Source organism: Corvus moneduloides, chromosome 5, assembly GCF_009650955.1.
Source record: "Corvus moneduloides isolate bCorMon1 chromosome 5, bCorMon1.pri, whole genome shotgun sequence".
NCBI lineage: Eukaryota > Metazoa > Chordata > Aves > Passeriformes > Corvidae > Corvus > Corvus moneduloides.
Window position 1 is genome coordinate 24,197,580 of NC_045480.1, and position 23,291 is coordinate 24,220,870.

Here is a 23,291-nt window from a genome sequence, read left to right on the forward strand (position 1 = left end):
CAGACCTTTACATATTTTCTTAAGAACTAAGAGTTCTTGGTGATCTCACACTTGCATCAAAAATTCTTGCAGATAGTTTATCTTCCCAAGAGTAGTTCAGCTTGCTTATTCTTTTTCATTTGGCTGAAATCTGATGAGCAATACTAGAAATCTGGCACTTAAACCTTAATACAAACTGTTATGTAAGCAAATTACACACCAAGAACTTCAAAGATTGTGGTCAGTATTCTCCATCACAGCTTCCAATATAATTTATTCTCTTTTTAAAGCAGCATAGAAATATTCTTGTCTTGTATAACTTTGCAAGTTAGAGAAAAAAAAAAAGCCAGACTGAGGATGGGAAGTAAATAAGAGGAAAAACAGTCAACTACTCTATTCAGGATAATGGAAGGTGGAGTTTAGGATATGCCAGAGAATGCAGAACCCTGGATAACCTCTGTGGTGTGGGTGTGGCAACTGACTGAACAGCCTACTTGGGTTTGACATCTCTCACCCTTGCTCAGGACAGCCACATCAGCTCTTGCAGAAGAGCGGCTTTATGCCAGTGCCTTTCCCATTTGGGGGCAAATGGCCCAAAGGCATGATATCAGCTTAGCAGTCCAGCACAGCATGGTCTCTGCAGTCACAGGCATGCTGAAGCCCCTGTGCAGCTCTGGGCTGGTCTGGCATGTACACAAAGGGCATGCAGGGCATCTGTGACCAGGGTCTGGTGCCTCCTGGGTGGGTGGGCTCCTGTGCTGCAGTTTGGGCAGTGTTCCTGCATGACCTACAGTGGTTGCATAGCTCTGTAGCCCCTGTATTTGGATGGGGCTACATCTGTTGACCTTATAAACCCCAAGTAGCTCTTAGTGTCTCCAGATTTAAGGGTTGATTGGCTTCAGCACAGTGCTGAGCGTCAGCTGGGTCAGTGCACTCAAGCAAGGCAGTCCTGTGTCTGATGAATGTATTCCCCAGTTGCTAGGAAGGGCAGTGTAGAGGTGCTTGCCAAAGCCAGTAAGTCCTGCCAGCCTTGAGCTGATTTGGGGTAGCCATGTGTAACTTTTGCATTCTCCAGAAATCTGCGCCTATAGGAGTGGTTTGGAGACGTGAGCTGGCTGGGGACTGGGACTCTGCAGTGCTTTAAATCAGCTAATTTGCTGGGAGCTTCTTATTGGTGCTGGAGCCTGGCCTAATAATCTTGCCGGACTCCACTGGTTCTGCTATCTAGATATACCTCTCTCTGATCAACTCTGAGCCCTGCCTCTTTGCTGAGGAAAGGAAAGAATCATATTTAAATTTAGCATTTTTCTTTTCTACAGTCTCATTAGCTAAGTTTTTTACTAAGTTTTTTTATGTGGCTTTAAATTGAAACAGTTTTCAGAAGTATCAGGTGAGGAGTTGGAAGCTTGTTATTTGATGGTACATGAACATCTCTGCTGGCCTTATTTGTGACTGTTGTGAGCAGGAGCCACTGGTTATGCCTAGGTAAGCTGAGCTATAAGCATGGTTGGCTCTTTTCCTCTAACAAACAAAAGTTTATCTTAAGTCTGGCAAGGACAGAAGGTAGGGTATTAACTGAAGTTTTAAGAATAAATTATCAGTGATAGCTGATTTTTTTTCCTTTTCTGTTCCCTTCACCAACAAATAAGACAAGCTATTTCTGCCATCTTCACTGCTTAGCTCCTGTTTCTAAAGACCTGGTGTGATCCATGTGATGAACTCATCTTCCTCCCCTTGTTGCTTTGTGTATTCTGAGAGGAGAGAGGGTGTTGTGGTAGTACACCTCTAATATGTTGAAGAAAACTGGACAACAGGGGTATCAGTCCTGTAGGAGGAGAGATCCTTTCTTGTCCTCTGTTCTGCTGTCCAGAGGAACCAGACCCAAGACATTGCAATAAGAGCTGGGAAAAAGCTTTGCAACAGGAATGCACCATATTAAAGAAGTGTTCTGTTCTTTCTCCCTTGCTTTAATCATTGATTTTATTCAATTAATTTAAGGAAATTCTGCTTCTTAAATATAGTGTATTATTGTCCTATGCTTTATTCCTTCTGAAAGCTTAGTCTTCACAACTGCAAATTACAGTAGTATCAAGATGTAATCCACGAATCCTGATGTCTAAATGGCTCTTCAAAGGCATGCTTGCATGACCAGTATAGACTTGATGAAGAGTAGAAATTTAAGTAATTTAAGTAAGCTATTCTGCGTAGTCAATCTAGGTTTGCAGCTACAATAGCTTCAGGAATAGTCATGCTGTTTCTTGAATTATATCTAGAGACTGATGGTTGAAAAGGAATGGAAAAGAAATCTCTGCCAGACTATTGGGTAGCTCATCTTGCCATGAATATATGCCATAAAAAACCCCACCAAAGCTGGAGATATTCAAGATCACTGACAATTATGGCCATGCCGTCTAGACACCTAATGTATGTTTTCAAATCTGGGAAAGAAACAACAGATACATGGACATAGTATTGGGGTATTCAATAATTCAAGCTGTTATACTTTATGTGGTCAAAATCACAAATGGGCACTGATTTACTTAGCATATTTTTGCACAGATAATTTGATTGTCTCTAAAATTCACTTGCAGAAAGTTGAAAATTATTCATTTTCTTCCCCTTCCTTTTCCTCACCAGAGTAGTTCTAGATACCTAAATATGAAAGCTTTCAATTTATTTTTAGTGAAAGTAAAAACAATAAGGTAGGTTTTTCATGGGGAATGTGCTGGAACTTCATTCAGTAGAAATAGCCAATTAAAAAAAAAAGGTGGTTTTTGGACTTGAACAACTTCTTTTAGAAGTGTTTTCAAGGAGACCCCAACCTGTACATTAAAGAAGTCCAGTATGTTTTATGTAATGTTGGCATGAAAATGCAAAGTTGTGAGTGGGGGGAAAATGTATGTCAGGTATCATGTAACAGCAGCAAAAAGATTTCTGATGTTTATCAAACCTTGAACAGCACAGATTATTAAAACATATTCCTTGGCAATAAAGAGTAGATGTTTAGTTTGAAAGGAGAAGTGGAATTTGTTGCTTTTTTTTGCAGAGGTCACGAACTGAGCAGGAATGAGTCCTCCTTGGCGGTTCCACTATTTTGCTGTTTGCCTTGGGGGATAGAGATTTGGTCTGATTTTAACAGCTACTGCCAGGCCCCCAGCCCCCACAAGCAGCTTTCTTGCATCTTTTGAAGCCCACCTAAAGCAGTTGTACTTGGACAGAGGGGTGAAGAGGCCCTCCAACAGCTTGGGATGCACAGTGTCCTGATCCCTGTAGTGGATTGCTGTCTACTGAGAGAAGTCTGACTATTGACAAGTGTTACAATTTTCTGGCTTTAAATGGAAGACAGCTTTACTTAATATACAAAGCAAAAGGGAAAATACCATATAAAAGAAAAGGGGCAAGAAAGTGAAGTCATGCTAGAAATGAGTAGTTACTGCAATTAGAAAAAGTGTTATGAGGCTGCCAGGTGGTGGTCATACATTCAGTTTTAGAAGTTTGATGTCATGCTGATTTTAATTTTAGGTACCAATTTCTTTTGTACCTTTACAGTTTCAAACCTTAAAAATAAACTTCAGAAAATTTCAGCTGTTCTCTGGCACTGAATGCTCAGCTGGTTCAATACAGCTGGAGGTCACAAAACCTCAGATTATGTTCATCATGCACATATTTTCATTAAAATCTTGTATTTTGGGGGATTATACAACTGTGATGAAATCTGCTTCTGTGCCTGAATGGGAAGACAGCTGATAAATTACATGGGGAAGGTAAGAATTGAGGCTATACCTCCAACACAGTTTTGTTTCAGGTTCTTGTGTATCAGAAAAGCATTATGTATAATTCTCACTATTGCTCGTTTCTGTTTCCTTTATTTTTCTGTCCTTGTCCTCTGCTTTGGATGTAGTGACAGAGACAAATAAAAGCAGTCAGTAGTGATCACAGGTTGAGAAGCATTTTTTCAGATAGTAATCTCTGAAGCTGTATGCCGATGCACTGATTATGCTTTGTGTTACCTGTACTGGCTTATAATAGACAATGCTGGTAAATTAATTAATTAATAATACACTCAGGCACACCTTTTCAGGTGGACAGCCTTGTGATGCGCAGTTTTTCCTCATTTTCTTCTCTGCAAGACCCACTCCATCCCAAAGGTTATTTTGCAGGTTGAATCTGATGGTTTCCTGGAGCTGGGTCCCTTGAATAGTCAACACTGCTCTTCCTGGAAAACGAGGTTATTTTCTCTACAGTCAAGTCAAAATATAGAAAGCAGGCATTGGGTGTCAGTGCCCTGGGATATCAAATGTGCTCAAAGGGATCCCATGAAGCTTGGACTCTTCAGGCAGAGAAAATAAGGCAGGTTATGTGAAAAAAAGGTATTATCTTCTGTAGACCTGCTAGTATAATTAAGGAAAACATGGGATAAATCTTAGCACATAAATTTGCTTTGCATACGTAATCATCTTTACCACCAAAGTACCCCTCTTAGCAGGAACACATAAATAGTTTTTAAAAGGTATCTGTTGTGCCATGGCTTAACACACAATTGCCCTGACACCAGTCTGGAAAGACACAGGTTTATTCAGTACTGCTTGGTTTAATTGATGACTATAAACAGCTCATGAAGGACTTGTGTTGGAGATTAAGCTATTCATGGTGTTCCTTTGAACCACCCTAGGGCTGTGCCTTTTGGGTATATTGCTCATGAGGTAACTCAACTTTATCTGTGTTTGTTTGGTTTTTTTTTAAATTTTTATGCAGAGTGATAAGCTTTTAACACTATGTCTAGCAAAAAAAATTACTTTCCCCTATTTAATGCTCAGGTTAGTTTCTTTGGTGGTCTCCTTCACTTAAATTTTGTTTTCACAATATCTGATGTAGTGGTTCTTATGACTTAACAACTCTAGATTTAAAGTTTTTGTATTTTTGTTTTCTTTAAGCAGTTTGTTTGGGATGGCTGTCTTTGGAGTTCTTCTGAAGCCATAGTCAGACCCTGTACTTTCCTTAACATTCATTGGGTCTGGATAATAACACACAAATAAGCCAAACTTAGGAGACAGCATGTTGTCCTTAGTTGTGAATTTCTTGCCCATTTTTATATTTTGCTGTAGAGCTCATTTGTGGGGACAGCAGCTGCAGGGATGTGCTGAGAAAGGAAAGTGTCCAGTTTCCCCAGAAGATGTCCAGAGGGAACCATTGTGGCACTAGCTGTGGTTTCAGGATTGAAACCCTTGAAATCTGTGTTTAGGTTAGTCATACTCCTGCACTCATAATGTGAGTGCAAATAAAGGTCAAATTTGTCTTCAGGACCTTTCTTCCTCTCCTTCAGACAGACAGCAAAACTATTGCCAGCAGGATGGATAAGAAGTAGCTGCCACAGATGGGACCTGAGGTTGTCCTCAGAGCATCATATTGTGATATTTCTTTCATTCTTGTCTCTTTTGTAGCTCTTCCCCCAACCCACTCTGGCATAACTCTTGTATTGATCCACTTCATAGCCCCACCAAGAAGGCAGAGTGAGATAAATAACATTCCTTTCCATCACAAGAGCCATGCCTTACTTTTTTTCTGGTTTTGTGTTTTTACCCATCTGGCTCTGGATTTGCAAGGTGAATTCCCGGTGGCTTCTAGGAGTGCTTGGATACAATTCACTGTATGAGAGCTGGTTTTTAACCCTGCTCATTGTGAGCTTTATTCACAAAAAAAAAAAAATAAATAAAAAAAAAAAATGGTGAAAGGAGAAGTCATAAAACTGAGACCAAATCCCTCACAAACCAAGTGCTATCATCTGGTACTACAAAGCTGAGAGAGTGAGCTGCAGAGAAGGGGTGGAAAGGAAATGTTATCCTTCCTTGGCCATAGATGGCTGTTACCATAGAATATGGCATCAGATAGGCACCCCCTCCTCAAGACCTGGTGACTAACATCTGGTTGACAGCTGGCTGTGATTTCATCAGCACCAGAGCCAGTGAATAGCCTGGAAATGTTTTGGGTTTTTTTCCCTGTCTGCCTATGTTCTGTTTTGAGTGCTGTAAGCAAAGCCATCTTAGGGTGTATCTTGGGTTTGGCAAATCTGAGGGAGTTTGCATCATCTGATCATCATCTGCTCTCTCCCCCAAAGACATGGATGTTGACTGGGCCCCCATTTGTTTAAATGTTTTATTTGTGCCTTCAGGGATAATGACCTGATGTAGCAAGGAGTAATATCAAGATCTACTTAACTAGTGAAGTCATGGGGTTAGCCTTGTGCTCCTGCTGTGTGCACCCCTCCCACCCTCCAGTGGTTTGCTTTTGCCTGTTGAGTTGAAGTCTGCTCTTGCTCACGTTTTCTCTTTTGCCCAGCTTCCATTCACATTATTGAAAAAAGATAAGTTTTTATACAATCAAAGTTTTTATACAATCAATAGTAGCATCAAAGTTGTGCACTATCTTCTTGTTCTAGGCACTTGCAGGTTTTTGCCCTAGTGAGCCTGGTTGGGAGCAGCAGGATCTAAGCACCTGGGCACTACCAGCCAAGTTGTCTTTGAGGTCAGGTACTGAGACACCCAAAGGGTGTTTAGCCTGGAGAGGAGGAGGCTGAGGGTGGACCTCATTGCTCTCTACAAGTACCTGAAAAGAGGTTGTAGTGAGGTGGGGGCTGGTCTCTTCTGCTGTGCCTACAGTGAGAGGACTAAAGGAAATAACTTTATCGTGAGACAGGGGAGATTCAGATTGGGGATCAGAAAAAAAAAATCACTGTAGGATGATGAGGCATTGGAATAGGTTGCCCATGGATGTGGTGGAGTCACATCCCTGGAGGTGTTCAAGAGGCACTTGGATCTGGCACTGGGTGATGTGGTTTAGGGGTTACAGGGGCAGTGCTGGGTGGATGGTTGGACTGGATGATCTTAAAGGTCTCTTCCAACCGTGATGATTTTATGATTCTATGATTTTATCTTCACCAGACTTAGATATTACCTGAAGGTCACTTAGAGCCGTGTTTGGGGTTTCTGGTGTGTTTTGTGTAGTTGAATGGTACCAACTGGCTTATTTCTCCACACCATTTTAAAGGTGTTTTTTTGCCTTTTTGACAAGAAAGCATGGCTGTTATTGGAGGAGATACATCTTTTCCTTCTTGACTGCCCAAAACGAAGCAGAAAAAAGCTGGGCTTTCTTGGCAAAGGCAGCCTTCACCAGCTTCTCAGGGGCACGCTGGAAGGCTCTACCTGTGGAGCCGGGCAGTGCCGTGCCCGCCCGGTGTGCCCTAGTCCTCCTGGCTCAATCTGGTCATCGCGGTGGCAAGTACCTCTTGCCTTGGCGGCTCGCACGATCCGCGCCCGGTGCTCCCTCTCCTCGCGTGCCGTGCCCCGCCGGAGCCCGGCCGCCTGCGGGGCAGCGCAGTGGGTGGAGTCCGGCGGCTGCGGCTCCCGCCAGCCCCGCTGCCGCTCCGCCGCGGGGTCGCGGCCCTGCGGAGGCGAGCATCGGTCCGGCTGACGGGCTGGTAAGTCCTGCTTCTCCTCCCTGTTCCCAGGGACCATCTCTTTCTGTTTTTTTTTTTTTTTCCCACTAGCGTTTAATTTTCGTGGGTGAGGCTATTGTGTGCCGGAATCCTTTTGGGGTGTAAGCAGCCCGGTCTCCCCTTGCTGTTCTGGGGGGTGCCTTCAGTTCTGGTGTGCTGTCAGCCTTCCTCTCCTGGAGGTTAACCATCCTCAGCTTCTAAGTGAATGTGTCCTAACTATGATCCATTTCCTTCCAAATCTACTGATTTGGAGTCTGCCGCGGAAAACAACCTTTTGCGTAGTTTTGTTGTATATATACAGTAAATCATATTGGATGAATGGTAAAACACACACACACAAACACATATATATATTGTTAAACATATGTATATAGTTAAACATACACACAAAAGTATATTGGAGAAATAGTAACACATATATACATACTCGTATGTATGCATGTATGTATATACGTATATATATGTATGTACATATATATATATGTATATATATATATATGAAGAGTTTCCCAGACTTTCTTATAGAAGTTTTTTTCCTGGTGGACTTGAAACTGAATATTTCAGTATTTCTATGAACCTGTGAATCAGGCAAGGACCCACTGCTTTATAGAGTAAATTATGACCACTAATTACTTACATAAAAATGGAAAAAATAAGGGAATTAGGAAGAAATGTTGAGAGAAAACAAAAGGCTTTTAGAGTCTATTGGAAATGGGCTCAGAAAGCAGTTTGGAAATTTTCTTTTTTGTTTTAATTTTTTATTTTAGAGAGATGTTCTAATTTATTCTGGAGCAGGGAAAATATCAGCATTCCAGAAATGAAAAGGGCCACCTGTTTGTTTGCAGCTGTCCTGCAAAACAGCAGTGCTACTGGCAGCTAATAATATCTCCAGCTTGCCGAAGTGGCATGTATTTGGCATTTTATTCAGTGTTCTGTGCAGACATACAGCTTGGCTTGCTTTTATTTTCCCCAAGTTTATCTGAATATCTCATCCGGGCCATGCTGTAGCACATCTGACAAACGATGGCTCCACAGTGATAAGCTGTAGGACTGATCTGCAGTGCGAATACAGTGAGACTGTTTTGTATGTATTGTGGCGGATGAAGGAATGGAAGTGGGCCAAATTCAAGCTGTTGCCATTGCATCTGATCAGCAGATCCTATGGAGAGAATTTGCCTGCTGTGAATATTTAATTCTCGCTTGCTTGAGCTATGTCGTGTGTTGGCAGTGCTACTGTGTGAATTTGCGGTGGCTTTCCAGGGTGTCTGTCCTACTCAACTGCCAATTTCTGGGGTTTTTTTACAGGGTTCAGGGTTTTGTGCTCCACTTTGTGCATGAGGAAAATGACTTAATGCTATATGGTGAACATTTTTTCATATTTATAACACGCTGTTTAAAAAAAAAGTTACAAGCGAGCAGTGTGTTATCTTTCCCCCACTTCCTCATTCCCTCCCTCACCTTCACCTTCACCACCCACCCTCCGCCGCCTACTCTCTCTGCATTATCTTCAGATGATTGTCCTGGCAAAGTGAGTTTGTAGAGGTGAGTCTGTCAGATTACACACCCAGAAAGGATGAAAAGGTGATGGTGTTGAAATGCAACTGTGAGAGCAGGAGTGTTTTTCCCTTCCTTCCCATGCGTCGTTCTGACTAAGTTCTCAGGGAGTCAGTGCTCTGCACCTTAGCTGCCCATGACCTTCTTACTGTTTTCATGGCTAGCTTTGCCTGGGAGTTTAGTTTTGTGTGTTGGTTAATTTTTGTTTCTGAAATTTAGTATAGTGAAACATTTACATTAATTAATTTTTGGTTTCTATACTTACAAGTAAATGACATTGCTTATAGTGCTGATGTAACAGTAACTTCAGGACTCTGCTGAGGCAAGCAGAAAAGGGTTGGGATTTAACCTATTAGTGTATCCTATGTTTGTGTCCTGTGTCTGTTACCACACTGAAGTGTTTGTCTTCTGTTATGCAGCCTGTTTAGACTTTCTGTCATTTATAGGTCAAGCATAGATAAAATTGTGTAGCTATCTGTGATATCTATAGGTTTCAGATTTATAATTTATAGATCTATATAAATGTAGATATTTATGGACATAAAATTTTATATATTAAAATAATAGAGAAAATTTGCAAAATAAATTCAGGCTGTAGCCTATCAGCTTCTTCTTCCTCTGTGTGTATGGAGGACAAAAGCTGGAAGAAGATTTTTGATTGTACAGTGGTGTGGAATAAAACCAAGTGGAGCCAGCCTGAGACAGTTGCAGGTCCTCTGGGGCTGTAGGAAATGATATGCTGACCAAGTCACCAATTCTCTGTCTACTCCAACACTACAGCTGCAGAAAGTAATGGCTGAGAGAAAGGCAGTATCATCTCCATTTAATGTACTGACAAAATTGTGTGATAGTGCCTCGTAGGATCTGCCAGAGGGACCAAGTTCTGGTTGTGTCTTCTGAGACCACTGTAAAAGATGTGTTAGCTGAGGCACGGCAGCTGGCCGCCCCGAGATCCTTGCCACTGCAGTGTGACCCATTTGCATGACCTATTTAACTCTGCCAAGTTGTAAGGAGCTGGGCAGGCACATTAAATGTGTCTTTTCAGTCACCTATTTAAAGTAAGGTTGGTTTTTATATGTTGCTACTTGTAAACCTGGTTTTTCTGCTTTTTTTAGTTTCTTCAGCAATGATAAAGAGCAACATTTTAAGTGACTACAAAAAAAATGCGTAGGTGCAGCTAACAGATGCTGAACGATAAATCCTCTCAAAAGATAAAAGCAACATTTTCTGAGAACTGAAGAAATCAGGACCTGGTCAATACAAGGTGTAGTAATCCTGAGAGAAAGCTTTGCTGGGAGCTGGGTCTTAACTTTAAGACTCCTTTCTCCCTTTAATGGCTTAGGACTGCTTTTCTCCCGTGACTCAGTGGAACTTACAAATGCGAATTTCATCTGTCCTAGAGCAAACTAGGAAAAGTGTAGTTTTGCAGTAGTATGAGATACATTTTTGGCTTGGGGTTAGGCAGCCTAGACAGGTGTCCTTGAGTAAATATATCACTTGAAAGAATTTTCTTTGTTGGATTTTTCTTCAGTCCTTTCAAACAAATTGCCATTTTTAGGACCATTGGGAAGTAAAAATTATGAGATTGTTAGCAAAACCAGGAACTTCTTTCAGGGCTCACTCATTTCATCTTGTTGGCATGTGTGGTTATTTGTTCCCATACAAGATAGCGACTTTCTGAGGAATTTTGTTTGGGTGATAGTGTTAGTGACTGCTGGCAAGCGTTATTCGTATGATGACCATCAAAATAAAAGCATGTAGCCAAACAGGAGTAGGTGACGCTGTTTTTTTGGGAAGCAGGCAGAAGAACTAAGTTTCCAAACTACATGGCTGCCAATAACTGGTATTTTTGTTACTGCTTATCATAACTCAGATGTGAACTTCTGGCATGTATGTATGCACCAAAGATGGGTGCAATTAGTTATCTTCAGCATTCCTCCTCCTCTGATTGTTTTCTAAGTCTATTAGGTTACTATAACCTCTGTGTCCTGTATATTTTTAATAAATTTGGAAATACTGTTAGGAATTCTTTTTTAATGCTTTTTGCATTTTTATTAGATTTACTAGATTTATGCATCACTCCACCAACCATTTGAGAGTGACCAGAACCATCCTCCATCAAAGACTAAACATAAGAGTTATTCATGATGCAGTTGGAAAAATTATAATGCAAACAGTAAGCCAGATGGAAAATTTTACAGGCATCTTTTCATGTCATGAATGATGCTGTCTCTCTGGGTTATGGGCTCTCTTCTCTCTCAACTGCTGTTGCTTCCCCTCCTGGCTCCTCTCCAGAGCTGTTAAGTTTCAGCCAGGGAAGAAAGGGAGATTTGAACTCCTCTGAATTTCCAAGTCTGTGTTTTCTGTGGTGTGGCTGGCGAGCTTTGTGTGTGAGAGTGTTGGCATGCCAAGCGCCGCGGCGATTAGCATGCTGCTTACAGAACAAACAGGGCTGCTCTCCCCGAGCCCGAAGAAAGGCCTGGGAGCAGATGTGGGGAGAGCCCTGCTCACCAATCCTGCTCTGTCATGCAGAGTGGGTAAGAACTGAACACCACGAGGCTCCTCTGCTTCCCAGTTTTTATGAAAACAGGTCTCTACCACACGCTGTGGTTCTGCTCCTCTATAACTCTTCATGTGGGAGCTTAGCTTTAGGTTTGGGATGAGAAGCCTCAAAAAATATCAAGCTGTACATTATATCTTTACTTTCCACACATCTACCATTGCAGTTGCTGATCTAGAAACATATATATCTAAAAACTTATTCTCTACTGGCCTTCAAGATTATCCATGTAAAGCATATTCACTGGTTCTGTAAAAGGGGAGTGGTACATGCATATGTATAAGTATAAAGCCTGTATTAACTGCATATGCACACATGCAGATTTAATCTCCTTAGTGCAAACCAAAGAGTCATCGCTGGTACTTGGTTTGAAAGACACTTATAGCAGTTTTTATTTAGTCTCTCTTAGTTATTGACTTTTAATTTTTACACTTTGCGAAGAGTAAATCCTCCATAAGAAGTGTTAAGAAATTGGTGTTGTTTCTTTAGAGACAGTGGCCATGGGAGGTGTAGCTTCAAGGTTTTTATTTCAGGAGAAAGCACCTATCTCTTTTCTCAGTGGCTTCTGACTGGTTACAGTTGGAGAGGCAAGAGAATGATTGTGTTAACTGGTTGTTCATATCTGACATGCAAGGTGTTTTCTGAACAACTTGCTTGCTTAAATGGTGGTGGGCTTTTTCATATCTACTCTTCCTGCTCTGTTCAAAAATCCTGCCTTTTCTGCTCTGTAGTGTGCTGAGGTCATGTGGCAGCCTCCAGCGGCAGGTAGAGAAATTAGTGGACCTTTTTAAAAAAAGTTAAAAGTTAAAAAAGTGCCAACATCTGGGTTTGAAAAGAAGCAAGTCAACAAGCTTGTTGTAGTTACATATCTCGGAAAAAAAAAAAATAAAAAGTTTCATATGTATCTGGTTTTCAAACAAAATCTACACTGACTTCTTAAATTATGTGAGTGGAAATGTCTTTGGTTCTTCGTTTAGCTAATGGTATGACTGTTCATGAACAGTTACTGAGTTAGGCAGAAGTTGGTTTGGTAAGACTTCTTTTTCAATTAAGGAGAGTTTAAAGTGTTGAGGTTTTATGTTCTTTGTCTCTTTTCAGGATAATATCATATTATTCTTAAGAGGCTGCAAAGAACTGGGACTTAAAGAATCTCAGCTTTTTGATCCTGGTGATCTGCAGGACACATCAAACAGAGTAACCATCAAGTAAGTACAACAGCAATTTGTAACAGCATGTTGCAGCCTCAGGTGCATGTGATGCAGTAATAAATATTTAAGAAAGAGCAAAAACGCTGTACTGAGAAATGTAATTAGCATAAGGCAGAGTAAGTAGGAAGCAGAGGTTTGGGGAACTTTCAGTGCTGGGACAAACAGATTGTTCTATTCAACAGATTTTATCCCAGAGACATCAACCACAGCTCTGTAAAAAAAGGACAAACACTTGGACAATCCTCTCAGGCCCGTGGTGTGACTCTTGGGGATGTCCTGTGCAGGGCTAGGAGTTGGACTTGATGATTCTTGTGAGTCCCTTCCAACTCAGCTTATTCTGTGATTTTGTGAAAATAATGTCTTAGTTAGGCAATGAGATTCTGAGGAATTTAGGGGTTTTCCTAACCTAAATTGATGGCATTCTTTTTTTGTCTGTCCAACTAATAAAATAGTGTAGTCTGCGGAAAAAAAATCACAGCTCTGTTATTTCAGATTAAACTGTTCTGATGGTGCAATACAGGACATTAAGAGGCCTCTCAGACTCTATGAGATGCAGACATAAGCATGGTCTCTTCATTTTCCTGCAAGAGCTATAGCTTGGGACACACAGTAATTGGGCTGAGGAAGTGTGTGTGGACTGGAAATGCCACAATTTAGATAGCTTTTCACCAAAGCCACACACCCACTACCACACAAATTGCACAAGCTCCCCACCATCTAAAAGCAAAAGCAACCCACACTTTCATAAAATTAACAAAATTTGTAATTGGTGTTATTCAGTTTTCCTGAAAGTTTTGGGTCTATTGTAATATTACAGTTATAACTGAATTTATTGCTCTACAGACAAGCAGATACTGCTGAGTTGATTGAATGGCCTCATTTCATTTGGCCAAAAAGATCACTAATGAAATCTTGGTCAGACATATCCATTTTAGAAAAGTATGTGGAAACAATTTACGAAATTTCAGTAGATTTTTTTTTTATTCTTTTCTGGCAATGGAACCTGGGCAAGTTTTCATGGTGTTCAGGCATTGTCTGGGAAAATTCAAAGGCTCTGAAAATCAAGTTGGCCAGTGTCCTTGCTTTAAGGAATACCATTTTTTGCTCCTTCCCAAGTTTCTGACTCTCACACGAGGTTCTTCTTGCCCTCTACATGGCAGTGACTGGGGGCTATGTGATGTATTTCTTCTAAATCTGATAATACTTCAATGAAATAGGTTCTTTATGTTGTCCTTTAAAATCATTACAATGAGTGACTGGAGAGAGTTGCAAAACAATCGGTAATCTCCATATAAAACCCTAATCTCCATATGAAACCAGATAGAAAGAGTCTTTCTGATAAAAACCTTCATCTTTTGGGGTTGAGGATGGATAGAGTACCTTGGTGGAGGCAGGTTGAGAGGCTTTGACTAGGGTGGAGCTCCAAGGAGAGCTGTTTGGTATGTCACCAAGTTAAACCTGGCATCATAAACCCCCTAGAGCTGGCCTGGCCTTCTGCTGCACATGAGGGCTTCAGAGAAAGCAGCTGAGGAAATGAGCCAAACGTTTCCCGAGCACTCTCCAAGTTCACGCTGAGTAACTGAGTTGAGATGTACAAGCCAAGTCCATGACTGTTATAGAGAAATATGTTGAAGGCTGTCTTCTGCTAGCTAGTTCTCAAAGAATGAAGGTGATTTTTTCCCTCTTTGTAGACTTTTGGGTGATTTTTTTAAACATGGTGAAAATGTTCTTGTACCACTAGTTCTGTGGTAAAGGATGAGTATCACATTATTGCACATGATTAAGATAATGGCATTTTAACCATTTTTTTAATACAGATATTAATTGAGGCATGCATTAGATCTATTTTTTTGGATTATTGTGCTCATAAAAGTTATGAGCTAATGCTGTAAGGAATTTTTCTGTGACTTGTTAAACAAGACTCTTTTCACTGTTATTTTACTAGGAAAAAAACCAGGACTATTCTATTTTTCTTATTGTGTGGGTATTGGTGGACAAAATTTTGGCTTAAAAACATGTTATCAAAAATACTTTGTTTACCACTGCCTATATTTAGGCTTTTGTTGTTCTAACAGATTTAAGTACCTTTCTTTTTGGTTTTGTCAGATAAACTTTAATGCTGGAGTGGTCTTACTGTTACAGTAGAAGACAATTCCACTGTAAATAATCAGGACACAATCTTTAGTAAATCTAAAATGGTCTTGTTTATTTTTCACCACCTAAATATGATACATATTTCCTTCATTTCTTAATGCTTTCTTTGCTGGATTTTGAAATGTTGTTTATGTTTGCACAAACTTTGTACCCTGATGTCTTTAACATAAAACTCCCACTCTTCCATGAACATAAGATAAAAAAATGAATTGAGAAGGATGATGCCAATGTTCAGTCTGAGTGCTCAAGTATACATTTAAAAAAATAAATGTTTTCCACATCAGGTTCTGTTGTAAATGGCAGGGTCTTTGTTGCTTTGTCCATTCACTTTGTTCTTTGTAATATTTGTTTCCACAGAAGCACCCGCAATATTTCCTTAATGTTTGGTGATGCCTCTTATGCTTGTTCAGTTGCTTCCAGAATCTGTATGGGTTGCAGAGCAGAATCTGATAGTTGGATAACTGCAGAATGTATTTTAGCAGTGAGGACTTTTGTCTTCCTTTTTTAAGAAATCAGCAACTCTGTTTAAAGGAAATATTTTGGCATTGTCCTACTTTACTGTGGGACCATTATAAACACATTTTCTTTTTGTACTTCCAGAATTCTAATTTAATGATTGAAATAATGGTGACAAAATACTCCCATGTTATGAATAAATGAATGTGTGAACTACATCTTCTTAGCTTTCATGTGTTTCCAGACGGCAGAAGCAGTCAGCAGGCTTTTGTTAGGGAAAATGTGATCTGCTACATACAGCCTCTTGGAAAGTGTGTCTACTTTCTGATTTTTTTTTTTTTTTTTTTTTTTTTTTTCTTTTTTTTTTTTTTTTTTTTTGTGTATGTGCTTGTGTCTGCAACCAGGAACATTGACTATAGTAGGAAGCTGAAAAATGTAAGTACATCACTTGGAGTTTGTTTTTTTTGTCTGGTTAATCCTGTAATTGGCCTGAGCAAGAGTTATGTTCAGTAAAAACTGAGTACACCTGAGTATTGCATCCTCTGAAAAGTCCTTCTGAATACAAACCTAACTGGGTTCTGCTGGAAATTTAGGTGGAGCTGCTATGGCAAAGCAGCCTTACAATAGAAATAAATGGAGAACATTTGTCTCTTCTTAGATACTCTTAGGTAAGTGATAAACAATGTGATTTCTGTGCTGTCCAGTGTGGCGTTTCCTGGGAACAGTCTGACTCACCCATGAAGCCACACTTTTGTAGCCCTTCACAAATATATAGGCATAGAGTACAGTTGCACAAAGCATTTAAAATGAAGCAAAATGACCATTAGATTGGAATGCAAGGCCTTACTATCAGGTTTGCTATAGCTTTCTCATTGTTCTTCCAAATAAACTAGTGTTTCCCCAGAAAGACTATTTCCATTTAACTTCAATTTCCTGTTAATTTAAATTAAGGGCAATGGTATTGGATCCTGTAATTGTTAACTAGAAAAGAAAATGTCTAGATTTTGCTGGTCTCAGTTATGTTCTTGAAGCCTAGCAAACTGTCTGTCCTTAGTTAGCTGTAAACTGGTATAATTTTTATTTGGTCACACCCCTATTATCTGATAGGAAATGCCAGGATCTTTTCTAATAACTTTGAAAGCCAGTAATCGTGACTGCCATGACTGCAGGTAAAAAAAACCGGACAAACAACACCAAAACCACTCCCTCCTCCAAATTATTTCATCCTCTCTTTCTCGTCATCAGTAGAGTAGTATCTTGTGCACCCAGCGCACAAAGTTTTAGGGGAAGAGTTCAGCTTTGGTATTTTAACACTCTTTGTGGGCACTGGCTGAATATCTTTGTACAGATGTATTGTTTTAAGGGTGAAGTTTCAAAAGTATCCTCCATAATGTGCTTGTAGGCAATATGCACTTTCCAGGTGCATGATTCTGCAGCTTATGCTGGCAGCCAGCCAGAATTGCTTGCAAATGTGAAATTATCTGCCTTTTTTTTTTTTTTTTTTAATAAGGAAAGGAAGAAGAGATAAAGTTATTAAATGCTAGCAGAAATAAATAAAAATACCATAACCTTCATCAATGAACTGAATGGCAAAATGAATTGGACAGTTTCCTGGTTGCTAGAAACACTATTATTTGCAAATATTTTCATTTAACTTGAGAACGTATACCGTAAGATTTTTTTGCATTAAATTCATCAAGTGGTTCTGGTTGAAGGAAAACAGTTTAGATAAAAGTTGTTTCAAGACAAAAAAAAATCAGTACCAGCTACACCACCTCCTTTCACTCAGCACAGTAGTACTGATTTGGATACAATTTTAAAAACAGAGCAAACATTTTTGAACTTTATTAAAAATGTTACTTAGTTATTTAATTACATGTATATACTATTTGTAAACTGAAAAAAATATAAACTGTGTTTATATATAAAATACATATTTTACCTTATGTACCACAGTTGTTTTTAAACAGAAGATCTGTATGACACTCTATCCTTTTCTGACAGGGCCTCAGCTGCAGTGCTGCATAATTTTGGACATTACACTTAAATGAAAAATGGGGATGCTAGAGCAAGTTGATAAGAAAAACCTAGCGTATGTTGCTGAGGAGGAGGCGCTGAAGGAATGTGGATGCATGTTTTTGGGAAGAAGAGTCTGAGACATGTCTGTTCCCAGTGAAATCCCCCCTTGGGATTTCTGCTAGTCTTGTTTCCTTTAGTTCTCTATGTAGTAACAAGTATATGGCCCTACCCCATCAAAACATAAAATACTATATTTCAGTTTATGTAACTTCTTTGATGCAGTTAATGGCAACTATTATTTATTATTGGTTGCATATCTTTTCCACATCAAAATATTTCCTGTTTGTTCTCCAGTTAAATACTTTGCAATGTCATGGAATATGCCAAAATAATGAGCATTAAATGAGAAAAAGCCCTAAGTTCTAAGGTGATAGTTTGTAATTTTTAACCAGTGCAAAACACTGAATTGAATTGCCTTTGATGAGCAGTTTCCAGTCCAAATAGTTGCTGCACAGGTATCATTAAAGACATTGCTCTAAGTAGAGACATATGTGGGTGCAGAGAAGGCCTTTCCCTGCATGGTATAAATGTCAGCGTTTTTGGAGGTATTGGATTTGACCATCCTAAGCAGCTTAATTTCTCATTTTCTAAAACAAGTGCAACATCAGCAGTGTCCGGTCAGATTTTTTTGCTACTTGCAAGAGCAATTCTTGGTCTTTTTCCCTCACTAGTTTTGAAGTGATTTTTGAGTTCCGGAGAGGTTATCAAGTCAGAACTTGAATGAAATCACTAACTTTTACTCTGTAGTCTGATAGAAACTACAAGGTGCTCATGGCTTTTGATTAATTTGGGCTAAGCATTTCTTAAACTAGCAGAAGCCTGGAAGTAAATGTTCCTCTGTCATCTGGTTACTTACATTAAGGTGATTAAAAATGGGACTCTGTTTTCTGTCCTTGAAATTGACACATATTCAAAATACTTTTAGGCAGGCAGACATTCTAGGTGTTTTGTTTATTTCCTTGCTCTTAATGGTTTTCATTAATGACTACTAATATTAGTATTCTTTTGGGATTTTTTTCATACTGATTTAGAAACAAATATATTTGTGTGTGTCTTCTAGAAGTTTCAAATATATTTGTCTAGTTTTTCTACTTAGATCCATTTTTTCTCTTTATTTTTCCAGGCAGATGTAACAGTTTTATTTTTTTATTAAAAATACCAGGGAGATAATATGTTAAGTTACATATTTTATAGGGTTGTTTAAATTTTCATAGTTGCCTGATGTATTTACGTGTAACCTTTGACAGACACTTCCCTTTCAGTTCTGATTTATAACAAAATCTTGTGCCGCTGTGCAGTTTAGAATAAATGAGGGATGTTGCAGGGAAGTAAATTTAGCTACAGGACTGTGGCTTAAATTAATTCTTATTAACTTCTGCAGGTATTAGTCACCATTTATTGGCTAGGGAAAGCAGCAAACAGCTGCACGTCGTATAGTGGATCAACCCTGAACCTGAAGGAGTTTGAAGGCTTCCTGGCACAAATGAGAAAGGTATCTTTTTGTTATGTTTTGGGAATGGAAATTTACTTCAAATTATTACTCCAATAAATTAACTGTTTCTTGCTAAATATGAGAGAAGAGGGCTGGAGTGCAAATTACTTAATGAATCTCTACCTACATCAAAAATGTTTCTCATTCTACCAAACTGTGAAAACCCCTTTGGCAACCAGCTTGGTGGTGGTATCAGTGATGCAGCAAGTGATGTCAAATAGGGCTTTAGAATTGTCAGGTGGCTCTGTTATCTCTAATTTCCATGTGTTTTGGTTTGAACTATTTTCATTTATGACACCAAGTTTCAGCTAGAAGAGATGAGACTCAAAAGTAAGGTGGCAGGACTCACAAGAGCATGGTTTTTTCTTCTTTAAAACATTCAGTCTCATGGGCAGCTTTTTTTCTTTTATGTTGCAACACAAAGCCCCAAACCAAAGGATCTAAATAAAGCTGAAGTGGAGGAGAAGGAGATTATGTTTCACCAAGGGCATAGTTACGATAAATCTGTTTTTGCCAAGTTCTGAATTCTGGCTGAAATCGTATTTGGTGGTTTGTGATGAGCTGATCTCTGTTGGAAAGGAAAAGCTGTGATTGCTGTAGGGTGGTTTGGGGACTTTTGGTTGAGCATTCCAGCATGCCCTGAACCTTGACATCAGACACTTAACCTCATGGTTAATGCTAATGGTTAGCGTTGATAACCAAACCTGCCTTTCTTTGGGATGGAACGGGGAAGGGGCAAGGAGCAGGCGTGGAAGGAGATGGCAGCACCATGTACTGGCACTGTGTGTGTTGCACATACTGTTCAAGAAAGGCTGTGCAGATACATTCTGCAGTCCACAAAGAGCTTCGTGTCTGCTATTCCCTCTCCACCTCAGGAAACATCCATGTCACCACAGGCAGTAGGGTCTGGGGGCCTTGCGAGATTCTCTCGACTTAATTCTCTTTGACCTCTGTGCTGCTCCAACTGTGCCAGCTGCAGCTCTTCATTCTGGGATCTCACAGGGCCAGCACTGCTGGAGAGGAAGAAATGCTTGTCTGACTGATAGCAGTTCCTACACCCTGGTGTGACCAGAGAACCTTAACTAGATGGGTAAAATTCCTGTTTGTGAGCCCAGTTCCTGTGAGCAAGTAGATGAAAATGGAGAGGAAAAGAGAACATCCTGCTTCTCTGGAGAAGTTTATTTTAGTCTTCATTTTAATGACCTGTGCTTATCACTCGGGACTTTGGCACTCATGAGTTATATGACTGAGCCTAAGCAGTAAAAAGATGAAGTTAGTACTTGAGTTGTTTAAGATGTGGGGAAGGAGCAGTTTGCACTCCAAAGAGTCTGGAAGGTGAAACAAACCCAAAACAAGGGAGGTATCACAGAAAAATTGCCAAAGTGCAGCTTGTCACAATGTTAATGCTGCATGGTATCATGATTTATTTTTTAATGTTTAATCTCACACCATGAGGCTCCTCTTTTTCCAGATGATATTTACCCATGAAACTAATCATCAGAGCATTTTGGAGGTCCTATCTTGAACCCTTTTGTGGGATGAAATAGGCTAGGGGCAAAAGGAAGCGTTCTCCAGGGAGCTGGTGGTCATGAAGGGCCTGGCTGGGCATTGCAGAGTGCTGCAAATTAAGGACAAAAGCGAGGCTGGTACTTGATTTGTTGGAAATATTGAAGCTGGGAGAAGACTAGAGGCCTCATAAAAGCTGAAAGCTATGTCTTTAATGCATAAACAGAGCACTTTGCAGTCCTGAAAAGTCTTACTTAGGATGATGCTGTTGTGAGGGCTGCTGGCGACTTCTTTTATCACCTCCCTACTCTTGCAGCCCTGTGGTATTTCCCGCTGGCAATTGTGGGCTCATATGTTACTGCATTTGAAGAGGATTTGGTTGTAAAATATAACATGTTAATCATGCTGTGCAATGCTCTGATGTTCTTTATAGCTGAGCTCGAGTGATGAAAAGACACTTTATCACATTCTCTATTGGCATTTTTTCCACAGAATTTAATAACTAAATCGACCATAAATTCAGTCTGGTTTAGTTTTTCTATTGTAGATCCTCTCTATCCTCCTCTTTTAATAAGCAAATCAAAAGACAGCTCTGATGTAAGTTGTCTTGGGCTCATCTTTTTTGACTTCTCTTGCTGAAGGGGATATTAGTTTCTAATTTTATTCATACTACTCTGTTTTTAATTTCATTAACTATTTGAGTACTCATTCTTCTTTACTTTTAAACTAGAAATTCTCAGTGACAAAATATACATGGCTTTTTGATTATATGCAGTGGGTGGAACTTCCTGGACAAATGCATCTTGTATTTGGCAATCACGCTTTAGCTGCTGCTCGGTGACATACTGTGTTTTTAATTAGATAATATGAGAGACTTACGTGCTGTTGTGTGTTATCGGTCCCACAGATAACCACATTCCCACTGATAGCATTTGGGAGATGACGTTTGTTCAAGGCAGGACAAGTACCCGTCTGTGTGACGGCATTGTGTTGCGAGAGTGTCTTTGCCAAGGGGAAGGCTGTAAAGAACATGTTTACAGAAGTCTGGGATCCTGTCCTGGTGCCTGCCTCCTAATTCCTAGTGAGCAGCATGCAAAATTAACATAAACAGGCCATTGAAAGTAGGTTCTGCAGAACTCATTAGTTCACAATTGGACTGTTTTCAAACTCTGGGAGATGGTGAATGCAGGATGGGGCTTTTTGCCCAGTTTAAGTCCCTGTAGCTGCTGAGCAGTTCTGTGTCATTCAAATACAGTAATTTAGGAAAATGGAAGTGTGCCTAAAGATTGAGAATAGCTGATTGGTATGAAAGGATGAGCGGATTTAGGGAATTTAGATTTTTAGATTTTTTTAAAGATTTTTGGATCGTGTCACAAATGGGATTTTGATAGGATTTGTAAATTTGTTCTTGGCTGTGTGTAATTAATGCAGATTTCAGGGAGACAGATTTTTGTTGTCTATTGTTTCTATCAGTATTTTAGCTCACTAAGCAGAACTGGGGAAGGAAATTACATTGGATTCATTACAACTTTTTTAGGTGCATTTTATCTGATTTTAGAAAATATTTTCACTTCTATTTACAGCGAGGTTACTTAATGGCATTATCACAGTTTAGCTTGGCCTTAGGTGACCCTTGCCGCTGCCCTTAATGTGGTATTTTGGCAGATTAGTAGTGAATGGCACTAATTAGGCCCTCTTCCTGAAAAGTTTGCAGGGCGTTTGCTCTGATGTCTCAGTCCCACTTCAAGCCTCCCTCTTTTTCAGCAGGGGAATGTTGGGGTATTACTGTAGAGCTCTCCACTCTCCATCACTTTCCTGGCAAACACGCTTTTTTGTGGAGGTGGCCCGCCATAGCATACTGTGATATTCCTGATTGATCTTCTCATTGGCAATACTAGTGGCGGGTAAAACCTTAGCAGTCAGGGACAGTGGGAGCTCTGCTCAATATAGCCATTGTGCTTCAGCTGGTGGTAAGCAGGGGGTGCTTCTTAATTAGGAATTAATATTCAAATGCTTCTGGGAAAAAAAATCACATTCCAGCCTCTTTGGGTCACAAAATGTCAGTCTGATAATGGCACCCACATCTCTGACTTGACTTACTGTCGGGAGAGAAAAAACCAGATTTATCTCTGAACAAACTTAGTTTTTTTTGTTTTTTCTCAGTCTGTGTGATTGTAATTAATGTTAAGACACTCTCTAAAACAAGGGATTTATTATAATGCAAGGGTGAGGATGGCTTCTATTGACCTTTCCCTCTGCTGGAGTTTCAGTGTTTTAGTATGTGCTGCTTGCACTGGAAAGAATTTATAATCACAGGGCTGTCAAAGACAACCATTGTTCTCCCTGCTCTGAACATGTGGGTCAGCTACAAGTGCTTTCATATCCCCCAGAGCCAGGAGCTGGCAAAGAGTAAAGAGCACAACTGAATTCTTCTGAGGCATCGGGAAAAGCATTTTGCATATTTTTCATTGCTGATTGCTTGAGAAAGACATCCCTCTTTCATAACAAGAATTTCTCTTCAAGGTAGACGGAGGCTGGGGCACACTGCTTTATTATTTTGCTGAGCTGAAGCAGCAACAACAAATGCTGTCTGCTGGGGTCCTGGCCAGATACAATAGATGGGCAAGGAGAGTGGGGGGATCTTTTGGAAAGCAGCAAACTTAAACCTGATGCAGGCACAATGTTAAAATTATAGTGTCTTTGGCTGTGCTATGGACTGTGGACGAAAAGTCAAGTTTCAGGTTACTTTCACTTTTGATCAGTTTATTAACTGGTCTATTGGAACTTTTTCTCAGTTCATTGTGCTAATCT

The 23,291-nt window shown here is 39.9% G+C and overlaps 1 protein-coding gene across 6 annotated transcripts in view; it reads left to right on the plus strand.

The window, feature by feature from the left end:
• Nucleotides 1–23,291, plus strand: part of LIMCH1 (LIM and calponin homology domains 1) — a 177,293-nt gene that overhangs the window by 91,126 nt on the left and 62,876 nt on the right. For 5 of the 6 annotated variants that reach the window (XM_032108113.1, XM_032108115.1, XM_032108114.1 and 2 more), the window contains 3 exons: nt 12,684–12,790; nt 15,808–15,838; nt 18,864–18,974. In XM_032108113.1, coding sequence (XP_031964004.1) covers nt 12,684–12,790; nt 15,808–15,838; nt 18,864–18,974 — 249 coding nt within the window. Of the gene's footprint in view, nt 1–12,683; nt 12,791–15,807; nt 15,839–18,863; nt 18,975–23,036; nt 23,222–23,291 lie in introns of those variants that run through there. The other variant, XM_032108117.1, reaches the window with a different exon arrangement.